The 12,570-nt window shown below is 40.7% G+C and overlaps 1 protein-coding gene across 1 annotated transcript; it reads left to right on the top strand.

Moving 5' to 3' along the window:
- Nucleotides 1-11,521: 11,521 nt before the first annotated feature.
- Nucleotides 11,522-12,055, top strand: LOC106659199 (protein NYNRIN-like). The gene has a single exon (XM_014381615.1). It carries the CDS (start codon nt 11,522-11,524, stop codon nt 12,053-12,055), a length of 534 nt encoding a protein of 177 aa, XP_014237101.1.
- Nucleotides 12,056-12,570: the final 515 nt, after the last annotated feature.

Here is a 12,570-nt window from a genome sequence, read left to right as displayed (position 1 = left end):
GATATCGAAGATCAAGATCACAGTCAGCGCTCGATTACGTATGTGACACAATTCAACAGTCCCAGAGTAATGCTTGATTTGAATTCAGAAAATATAAAATATCTGCAAGTGAAAATGTGCACAATGTAAAAACCAGAAAATTTAATACTACAGAAGCTTTAGCTGTTGATATAATGAAATAAAAAACAGAATACGGTAAAAAAGATGAGTATATAGCTAGAAATTTTTACATGCAGTTAAAAAAAAACGTCAATTTGAAGTAAAACAAACAAGCCTTCTCATTTCTCATTCTCAATCATGGCTATGCGGTAGTTTAGATAGTGTTGCAGTTAAAGATGTTTGCATAGAGAAATTAGTTGAATTCAAGTGTCCAAAATCATGTAAAAATAAAAGTATAGTAGACTTTAAGAAAAAAAAGCCAATGCTGACTACTTAGAATTCAAAGGTGAATAGATACAATTAATCGAAACTAAAAAGTACTATACACAGTGCTAAATACAGATGTGCTTTACCGGATTAACTTAAGTAGACTTATTTTGTTATACTCTATTTCCTGGTTGTTCTATAAATGTTTTGGTATTGAGAAATGAATGAAGTATCTTATGCTTGTGAAGGGGTAGGTGTATTGAAAAATCAAAGACTTCACTTACGTTTAACTTAAACACTGTATTTCTTTATTTAAAGTAATTATCAAAATGTTTCTAACTGTTACTTGTCTAACTATACTAACTAATTAATTGATGATAACATTTTATAAACGAAAGAAAGAATTGATACGCTGAGCGCAAGCAAACGTAAAAGAAAGGAGTATCGATCTATCAGTTGTGCACACGGCAACGAACGAACAGAGAATGTGTTGCTCGTGTCGCAACACGTCGGCCGGCGACACGCGGACCGAGCGTCAGTAGCAGCGGAGGGAAGGGGCAACAGGCATGGGTGATGCCACGCTACACCTAACACTCCCTCCCGTAATATCATCCCTTTTGTTAGTTGGAACCTGAAACAAACAAGAAAAATTATTCTAGCTTAAAATTCAAGATCTCCTCAGCTAACTTGTTATGCAGCTTGAGAGATAGCGGTTTTGTAAAAATATCAGCTAACTGATCTTTCGAGCATATAAAACTTATTTTAACTAATTCTTTGGAAACGCACTCTCTAACATAATGGTATCTAATCTCCACTACATGTCTAAGTTTGTTACTACATCCTACCAGAGCGCTGGCCTCGGCAGCTTTATTATCGCAATGCAACACCATCGGGGTAAATTTACGTTCTAACATAAGTTCTATTGATTGATGCAGTCCTATTAATTCTTAAAATGCAAGACTCATCGCTACATACTCAGCCTCACAGGTAGACAATGATACGAAGGGCAATTTCTTGGTTTTCCACGATATTGCGTCGCCAAACAGTTTAACGACATATCCACTTGTAGTCAGAGAGTCCTTGCAATCAGCAAAGCTCGCATCTGAGTAGCCTTCTAGCGAATCGAGCTTTCCCGTGAACATCAGTCCAACATTTTTCGTATGCTTTAAGTATCTGCATACTCGTTGAGCTACCTTCCATTCAGCATCTGTAGGATTTGTTTGATGTCGACTCAAGACATTCACTGCATACGAGATATCAGGACGAACAGTTCCAACTAGATAGAGTAATGAGCCGACAAGAGCACGATATGAACAATTTTCACTGTTCACTTCTCGCAACTCTTTGTTTCCTTCCTCTCGAGCTTTTCTCTCTCGGTTAGCAACTTGATTTTTAATCATTGGTGTTTGCTGGGTATGCATTTCACTATAACCGAACCTATGTAGCAGTTTGACAATATACTCTTCTTGCGTAAGCGATAACGTACGATTTTTACGATCTCTAGCAATTTCTATACCAAGGAAGGTTCGAGGTGTCCCTAAAACGGTCATTTTGAACTCTAACATTAAGGAGGTTTTAGTTGCATGCATTTTCTCACTGTCATTGCTCGCTATGAGCATATCGTCGACATAAAGCAGCAATAACAGAAATTTTTTATTATACTTGTGTGAATTTTTCATTCCATCTTTTCGGACTAACTTTCAAGCCATAAAGTGCTCGCTCCAGCTTACAAATTTTATTTTTTCTAACTTCATCAGAGCAGTTTAAACCCTCGGGAATTTCCATGAAAACCTCACTTTCTAGCGTGCCATTTAAAAATGCTGTTTTCACATCCAGCTGGAAGACTTCCAAGTCCAATTTATTAATAATTGCGAATGTAGCTCGAATGATTTGCATACGAGACACCGGTGCATATGTTTCATCAAGCTCATAATCATTTCGATCTTTGAAACCTCTGCATACGAGTCAAGCTTTGTATTTTATTTCACCATTCACTCCAAGTTTACATTTAAGCACCCACCTGAAGTCAATAATGTTGGGTCGTTTTCCTTTCGAGCTTACTAGTGTGACCTTAGGTCCAATTTAACGAATTGACACGCCTTGTGAGCCTAGGTTTTACCCCAATAGCTCAGAGTTCAATTGTCAAGTGAGAGATTAAGTTTAGTGCGAGATCACTATTTACGGAAGTACTGAAGGACCTCTGTAAATCGTGATGGGTGACAGTTAGTAATTGTAGAAGTGCTGAGGACCTCTACAATACCTTAAAGATCCTATTACAAAAGTGCTGAGGACCTTTGTAATAGGTTGAAAAATAGTTCGTTGTAATGGTACTGAAGGACCTTTACAACGTATTCAGTTTACAGAGGTGCTGAGGACCTTTGCAATGAATGAAAATGAATATTGAAGAAGTGCTGAGGACCTCTGCAATATTCTTAGGTATTGTTACAATGGTGCTGAGGACCTTTGCAACTAGTAGAAGATTATTTCGTTGCAACGGTGCTGAAGGACCTTTGCAATGAAATAGAAACGAAAGATTTTATCGTAATGGTACTGAAGGACCTTTACGATAAATAAAAGTTAGAAAAAATAGATGTTACAAAAGTGCTGAAGACCTTTGTAACGAAAGTAAACTATAAATTTTATCGTAGAAGTACTGAAGGACCTTTACGATAGAATGTTATAGTTTTGGGTTGGATAGCTGGGTCTTAAATAAAAAGAGAGAACTTACTCTTGGACACTATAAAATACCCGAGCTAAACGAGTCCGTCGGCTGTGTTAATTCCAGAGAACTTAGGCAGTTTATGCAATTGGTACTGAAGACCTATTGAAACATGAAACTCTTGCTTTGTTCGATGCTGGGACTGAACTGAACTCTGCCTCTTGGAAGGCCCGTATTTATACGCTTTTGGCAGAGGGCCAAAAGTGGGGACGAAGCCGTCGTGTCGGACCGTTAGCTGAGTGTTTGTAGTAGTGTTGGTTTATTGACAAAAAACTATTACAATTGATAAATTATTAACTTAAGAATAATGTACAATTTTGCGCTGCGAAATTACAAGTGTTTTGATATAAAATTAATGTGGTGAAGTTAACATATAATAGTGTAAAAAAAACGTGAAACTATACAATAAATAAACGAAGTGCTGTTTACAATAATGTTTTTTGATAGAAGTGTTCTAAATGTATTTTGATGTGAAAAAGCTAAATGACATAAAGTGATTCAATTAATATTTTAGGCTGTGACATAGTTATAACTGTTCTTAGAAATAGTGACACATGTATGATGATTCGGCAGTTTCAAGGTTACGCTGAGTCATCATAATTAATACCTTTAATTGTTTATTATAATTACGGTTTAAAGTCTATTTTTTACTTGAATAAATATGAAAACCTTTGCATGCACCATCGCTATATGTCGTAAATGTGTATAATTATTGTTTAATATGTGGATAAAAGTTCGCCATGTGGTAGCACATGGCGGTACATGTATTTAGTTTATTGTTGTTAATATGAATAGCGTCGTGCAATTAATTTGGGGCCAGAGTCTTACTGCTCGGAGATGTAAATGGGACTTCCCATACTAGGTGGACAGGTTGGGGATTAGCGGATTAGTGGTTTGGTGACAGTTTCATATTTCACGAGGTGATTATTATTATTGTGTATTATAATTATTGGTTTTCACTTATATTAATTTTTAGCGCAACTAAACAAGTACATTTTAAATAGTTCACAATAATTTATTTATTTAAATAAATATTACTGGTAATAGAGTAAAATATATGGTAATGATAATATGGTAAAGTAGAACATATGGTAAAGTAGGTCAAGGTTATCGACGCGGGCAGAATTGGTACGATTGGGCCCGTCTTACGCATTGGCGCTTGAAAGAAGGAGAAATGACGTAGCTAGCTGTGTAGGACGTCACACTAGTCGATCCACTATTGTCCAAACTTGATTTTCATTCATTGCATCAAGATCCGACTCAATCGCTTCTAGCCAATGTGCACGTTCTTTGGACGACATATCTTCTCTAAAAGACGCTGGTTCTTTTAGAATTTTCGTGACGAGTGCTCGATATCACTTTCCGATCAATTTCCTTTGAATTCTGTTGGATCAATATCTTTCTCTAGCAAATCATTATGCATCGTCGAGAGGATATCGGGAGGATAACCTGCAAGTTGCTTCTCTCCCTCCGTTTCCATCAGCTCATAATTTATTTTGTCGAACTTTACAAACCAGCTATCTTTATTATTGTCTAACATAGGGTTTCTCCAATCAAGCACTTCCTTGTTATCGTATTTATCACCATACACTAGCTTTTCATTGAATCTAACATCTCGACTTTCATAGCATTTTCCTTCCTCTGGTCTGTACAGTATGTACGCAGTAGGAGTGTATCCAACAAGAATTACTCGCTTACCTATCGGGGAAAACTTAGTACCTTGATGCCTTTGGACTTTCATGTAAGCCAAGCAGCCAAATCTTTTGATCTGGTTGAGATTTAGCTTACAGTCAGGACTGAATTTTTGTAGAGGAGCAATCATTTCATTCGAGCTGTGGGGGGCCATGCCAGGTGCCTCATATTTGCCGGAAGGCATGAATCAAACATAAACGATCTAACTTTCCGTTGAATAGTTTGATTGAAACGTTCGGCAGTACCGTTATGCTCTGGTGTGTCAGGACTAGCTAATTGGAGTTCAGCTCCATATTTTTCTAAGACTGAACGAGTTTTATTTCCCGTAAATTCAGTACCTTGGTCACACCTGAGGTAGCACAATTTCTCGCCGCATCCTAACAAGTTTCTAGCACTGATTATAAATGAATCGAGGCACCCACTCGAATCAGATTTGTTTTTCATAGGGTTTGCAATGGCTAGCCTAGAAAAGTCATCTATGTAGACTGAAATGAAACGATATCTTTTCGGGTGACTGGCAGGACTTATAGGGCCCATGACATCAGCATGTACGATTTCAAGTGGCCTTGAAGCTCGTTTTCTAACAGATTTGAACGGCAATTTGTTCAACTTCGACACCGTATATACCTCACATTCTAGCTGTGCACTATCAAACTTTATCTTTGAAAGATCTTGGAGATCGGGAAATTGTTTTTGAAATTCTTCAAGATATTTCAAAGATGCATGTCCTAGTCTAACATGCCACAAAAGAGCTTTGTTTTCGGACGGAACATTAAGTTTTCTAGCATCACTAATCGTCTCATTCCCTGAGCTGTGGATATCTCGTAAAACAGTGATTTTTCGGTCATTCAAAGTATGTTCGAAGTCGGTCATCGTCAAGCACGGCTCGACGCTGATCGAACTCCGACCAACCTCGGTGGACTCGCATATGTTTGGATCTGATCCACTGGGAAGGGATTCCTTTTCCACATTTTCAATCATTTCAACATCTCGAGCTATCGTGTGATTTTGCAAAGTCTCTGAAGAGTTTGAACTAACAGTAGTTTTCGCGGACTCAGTGTTGTATTCGCGTTTTATCGTGGACAGATAAGTGCGGATCTTATTCTTTCTAGCTAGTCTATTTTGGGATTTGTGGTCAGTTTCGAGCTCAACTATCCAATAGGGTCTTTCATAAATACCGGACATAAATATTTTATTCGATAGCGGGTCAAAAATGTCAATGCGCTCATTGTCTAAAAATATCGTCATTCCCTGATCCACAAATCGTCGGAGCGATAACAAATTTTCCGACAATGAGCTGGCGCATATGACGTCATCTAACATGTAGCTTTTCTCGCATTGTGACGCGGCTACGGTTGCCACTCCCTCCGATCTAAATGAAGTGGCTTCATCCTTATTGGCGCAGGTGATCTTAAAGTCAGCATCGGTATCAAGCGACTTGAAGATCAGTCTAGAATTTGTCATGTGTTCGGTAGCTCCCGAGTCAGCAATGAATCTAGGCAAACTACCACTACTACTACTACGACTACTACCATCTATCTTTGTTGACAAACAAGTAGGTTTATTAATTAAAATTGACGTACTTTGATCTTGGGACGATGACGAATTTGATTTCGAGCTACCGTTTGATTTTTGGGGCTTTTCATTCTTGTCACCTTTTGCCTTTTCAAATCTAGCTCTCTTGTTCTGTTAGGGTTTGTCGTCGTTTCTAGCTTTTCTCTTGTTATTATTTTTGGTAAATTCACCACCTCTATTATCAGATTTTGAGTCATTACCTTTTCTCTTGAAAGCGTTGATTTGTGCATCAGTGTAGGGGCAGTTTGGGGATACATGTCCTCCGTATTTCTACAGCGATAACACATGGGGCCTTCGCGGGTACAATCCTTTGACAGATGACCCTTGTTGCCACAGGTAAAGCAAGCTACGGCGAATGGCGCAGACGTGCTAGCTCGTAAGTCAACTCTCTTTTACCCGTCTTGCCTGCAATTCGCGTTATCGTGATTAAAACAAACATTGATACAGTACAGTGCATGCAATGCTCTTGCAAAAAAAATTAGATTTTCACACGAAAATTGGCACGCTCTCCGTTTGTCCAAAGGATTTTCCTTCTCACAGAGTTGAAAACGGCAATTTTTTCGTGTTAGAAAACGAGCAAATCAAGCACTTGTACCCTTTTTCACAAACACGCGTAATGTCAGCCGTGTGTCCTGGTTGTTGTAATCATCGTGTCGTGCTGTGATCGTCCAAAGGCTTTCCACCTTCTCACGATACAGGCCAACATGACCTTTGAGAGCTGCAATTAGGCATGCAGGTTTGCACTCCTTGTCTCCTGTCAATCATTAAAAAAAAGCGAAAGCATTCGCGCATTTTGTTCTGGACATTCTCGCGATATTCATCGCGGCATATTTTCCGCGAACTCGAGTCAACGGGCATCGACACGCGCGTTTGATATAATTCGAACTTGTACACACGTGCTGCTCAGCAACGTGCTCAAATTCTCGGTATCCTGCGCGAATTCCATGAATCGCGTGTACAAGCCCGCGCAGCCAACATCACCCGTCAGTGCTCGCTAACAGTCGTTGTGGTGCCATCGGTCGGTTCGTGAACGCATCACTTCGGCCTGGTCCCGACGTCTTCCCAGCGCGACACTTGTCTCTCGCTACGCACACAAGACGCTGTCGTCTGCACACGCAATCTATATGACACACATCATGGCCGTCGGCAATAGCGCGAACGGGCAAGACAACGCCACGTCGAACGAAAATACGCAACAATCTTCCGCTGCACAGCAGCAAAACGAAGCTGCGGCTTTCGCGACACATTTTCAGCTGCAACGATCGCCGATTGCAACTCGCACACGTATGCGTAGACAGCTTAACGACGAGCTCGAATCGCAAAAAACGGCCGATACAGAGTCGCATGACGCCACTGGGCCACACCATACAGACAAAAATTCGGATCAGTTCCTTGTTTCAAGTACGCTTTCGAACTCGACCCCCAACATGCACGACTAAACCAAAGTGGACAGCACAAACAACCTCTTTCTCAGTCTGTCCAGCCAACTCGAAGGTGCCGAGCTCGAACTGCATCAATTGCGCGAACAGTTGCGTAATATACAGGCTGAATTACAGGAAGCTCGCAGTGTTTCTGCTGCACAGCAGCAAATATTAATCCCTCCACCGACCACTAATGAAAACTGTGGCTTAGATAAAAAGGTGCCTGATTCCAATCGCGCATTAATACAACAGTCTATCATCGATGCAGGTTTTTCTCCACTCGGAGAGAGCGATGACAGGAGACCCCGTAATGCTACTGCTGCTTTTTCATGCAGTACTGCTTCTGCTCCAACTCTTCGTGAGCATGTGCAGTCACAAACTTCCACTGCAAGCAAACAAATTTTAAATTTCCCACCTGTCTCGTAAAGTTCTTCTGCGAACTTCTACCCGACATAGTGCACTTTGGCACCTCGTCAATCAAACCCTCAATGTATTCCTACATGGTCACAGTCAAGAGTGCAGTATACAACAGCACCAATGCAGCAGTTTGCACAGCCACGCGTGCAGTATCAACAACACCGGTGCAGCAGTTCATGCAGTCATGTATGCAACCTACACCAATCGCATCACAGCCCACTGTACAGCCTCAGTCGTAGTTCACATCGTCGGCAATGCAACCGATCTCTCAAGCAACTTTCGCTCAACAGATGCAATCGACTGCAGTCACTCCTCCCACACAAAGCAGTCCTGCCACTCAGACTGATGCTCAAAGAAAATTAGATAAATTTCCAGATTTTTACAAACACAGTCCTCAGCTATGGATCAACTTACTTGAACCTCAATTCACAGCGGCCAATATCACTAATGAACAAGACAAGTACTATCATCTCATTACCAAATTGGGTCACGACGTGACCACTGAGTTAAAACATTCGCTGATAACGCTCCCCAGAAATAATGAGTGCAACTCATTAAAGGCTATTCTTTTATGCAAATACGTAGAGAACGACATCATGAAAATAAAACGACTCAGCGAAAATCTCAACGGGATGCAAGATAATACCCCCTCAGAATATCTTAATCTTTTGGCATCGGCTTCGGATCAATGGATATCACGTGAATCAATCTTGGCATCATGGAAGAAAAATTTACCTCCTACTATCTCAAGCGGTTTAAGTTCAGTACTTACACTAGAAAATGAAGCTGAGAATGTTTCCAAAGCAGATGAGCTTTTCGACTCATACAATCTCAAAGCACAACAGCAGCCGCGTTTCAATTTCTGCATCGCACCTCTACAAACACCTGCAACAATTGCGGACGGCACTTTTGATTTTGATAAGATCACGCAAGCGTTGTCCAAGCTCGAGAATAAGATGAATGCCGTTGAGAAAAAGTTGACCAAACCTCGTTACAACAACAACAATAATAACAATAGAAGTGACAAGACTGAGACAAAGCAGTCGTACAAGAAAAATTCACAAGACACAGCCGACAACGATGACTTGTGCTATTATCACTCTCGGTTTGGTTACGACGCAGAAAAATGTGCAGATCCTTGTCGCCAAAGTGGTGAAAAACGAGTCAAGAGAAGCAATAAAAAAAACTAAGGCAGTCCGCTACTGCTTTGGAGACTGCAGCAAGTGGACTTTCCGTAAGTCTTCACGTATACGATCATCGTAGTAAATATTTTTTTCTGGCTGACTCTGGTGCAGAAATCTCAGTCTTACCTGTCTCGTTTTTTCCTCAAGCTCAACTTGCCAAAGCTAAGCTCGAAGCAGCGAATAAGTCAATAATGAACACATACGGCTAACATACTTTACAATCACAGTTCAATTGCAAAAGTCCATTAACATGGAATTTCGTTGTCACTGATGTACCAAACCCAATCTTGGCTGCTGACTTTATTCATTATTTTGACTTACTTATCGATCTCGGCCAAGCCGCATTGCGGACTCGCCAAAATACCGTCTTCGCAGCCGGAAAAAGCTTACTATCTCCGATTTATAACATATCACTGTTATCTCAATCTCACACCTTTTATGACATTTTGTCACAATTTCCTATCACTTACGACTCTCAATTCAGAAAAGCTATCAGCGAAAGCTCAGTTTGTCACTACCTTCATACAGAGGGACATCCTGTGTCTGAGAAAGCACGACGACTTTCTCCTGAAAAACTTAAAAATGCTAAAGCTTATTTCGCTGATATACAATCAAAAGGATTGATAACACCTTCCAACAGTCCTTGGGCATCGCTTATTTACATGGTTCAAAAGAAGACGGAACGTGACGCATATGTGGTGATTATCGAAGATTAAACACCGTCACAATCTCCGATAAATACCCGGTTAAAAGACTGCAAGACTTCACCGCGATCCTCGCTGACACCAAAATTTTTTCTACTCTCGACATGCAAAAAGCTTACATGCAGATCCCTCTAGCCTCTGAACACAGAGCTAAGTCGGCAGTTATCACACCTTTCGGACTGTTCGAGTTCAACGTTATGACATTCGGAATGAGAAACGAGGCTCAAACCTTTCAATGATACGCTGACTCCGCTTTAGGTGATTTACCTTACGTATTTGTATACCTTGATGATATTCTAATCGCTTCTTCATCGCTCGATGAACACAGACGGCACCTGAGAGTAGTGTTAGAAAGACTGAGACACGTTGGTTTACAATTGAATCTAGATAAGTGTCATTTTGGTCAACATAATGTAGAGTTTCTCGGCTTTCTAATTAATAAATCAGGCTACAAGCCATTACCTGCAAAAATCGACAAAATAAACAATTTTCCTCGTCCTCAGACAGTGGACGAACTACGTCATTTTCTCGGCATGATCAATTTCTATCACGAATGCATACCACATTTCGCTCATTTACAAATCCCCTTACACAAACACACTATGGGTAATAAGAAAAAAGATAAATCACCTATTGTATGGGACGATGAAAGTCTTTCTGCTTTCGAAGCTTGCAAGCAACGTTTAGCTGACGCAGCTTTACTTGCCTTCCCGGTAGATACTGCACCTATCCGCATTTGCTCCGATACCTCGAGCACAGCCATGGGGGGCGTGCTTGAACAGCAAAACTCCTCAGGGCAATGGTTTCCTTTAGCTTTCTTTTCACGAAAATTCAATAATGCACAAAGAAATTACTCAACATACGATCGTGAATTAACTGCAGCGGTAGAATCTATCAAGCATTTTCAATATTATGTCGAGTCTAGGAAATTTATCCTCGGCACCGATCATAAACCTCTTTTGCAAGCTCTGTCCCAAAAGCACGTGAAAGCCATCCCTCGTCGCGCTAGACAACTCGAATATCTTTCTCTTTTCGATATTAAAATGGTTTATTTACCAGGCATACACAACAACGTTGCTGATGCACTCTCTTGCATAGAATCTCTGTATGAAATTTTTGTAATTGACCAAGATACCTATGCAATGTTAAATTGCATAAATGCATTCAAGCTCCCTACAGCCATTGATATGGGAGAGTTTTGCGATAAACAAGCCGAAGGTGAGGAGCTGTCAGAAATTTTAAAGGACCCTTTACATCCTTTGAAACTCGTCAAATTCTCCTGGCCTATAAATAAACAGTTTTTTTACGCAAACGTACAAGACAATAAAATCAGACCATATTTGCCTAAGTCTCTTCGAATGGTAATTTTCAACTACTATCATGGTTTATCACATCCGAGTGGCAGAGTCACTGATCGTTTAATTCGTCGCAGTATGGCCAAACATGACTCGTGACATTACCAATTGGTGCAAATGTTGCTTGGATTGTCAGCAATCTAAAATTTCAAGGTACAACAAACTGAGTCCTGCTCAATTTACCGCACCTGACGCTCGTTTCCAACATATACACGTCGATCTCGTGGGCCCTCTTCCACCAAGAGACGGTTACAGGTTTATATTATCCATCATTGACAGATTTTTCCGTTGTCCTGAAGCCATTCCTCTGCGTGACAGTACTGCGCACACTGTCGCACAGGCGATATTCGACCACTGGATATCTCGCTTCGGCGTCCCATCGATTTTAACTTCCGATCAAGGCAGGCAATTGGAATATGACGTGTTTAAAGAATTTATGTTGCGTTGGCACAGAGATCTCAAAGCCGCCTTGATGTGCAGGACACATACCCAAGATTGGGTAACTTCACTCTCCACTGTCCTTCTCGGACTTCGCACTAGAATTATTTTACCTGAAGACATAAGTCCAGCAGAAATGCTTTATGGCACAGCTCTGTGCATACCCGGCGACTTTATCGGTTAAATTAATCGCGACGACAACGAACTTAAATCGTTCAAAACTACCTTTGTGCGACACATGCAGAACTTGAAGCCAACCGAGGCAACTGCAAAATCTAAAGTAAAACAGTTTTACTTCAAAGACTTAGAATCTTGCACTCATGTCTTCAAAGCAATTAAAGCTGTGAAACCACCTCTTACTAGACCTTTCACAGGTCCTCATAAAGTCCACCATAAACATGACTCTCGTAGACACTTCAATATCATCATAGGTAATAAAGTGAAAACAGTTTCGATGGAGCACTTAAAACCAGCACATCTCGCTTTTGGTGCAAACAAAACACATTTACCTCCTCCTCCTCCAGAGCCAAAAGTCGATAAGACTATTTCAAACGAGCTTAATCAAGCGAACGAGCAAAACTCCGTCATCAGCGAGTCGCTCACCACAGAGCAACCTGTTCTCTCACCTCCGCTTAGCACGGATCAACAAGATCCTCCTCTCTCAATCGATCAACACGATCACTCCTTTCGCACTACCGA

Source organism: Trichogramma pretiosum, unplaced genomic scaffold (genome assembly GCF_000599845.2).
Source record: "Trichogramma pretiosum strain Unisexual culture from Peru unplaced genomic scaffold, Tpre_2.0 scaffold172, whole genome shotgun sequence".
Classification (NCBI taxonomy): domain Eukaryota; kingdom Metazoa; phylum Arthropoda; class Insecta; order Hymenoptera; family Trichogrammatidae; genus Trichogramma; species Trichogramma pretiosum.
This window is presented reverse-complemented; position numbering and strand designations above follow the sequence as displayed.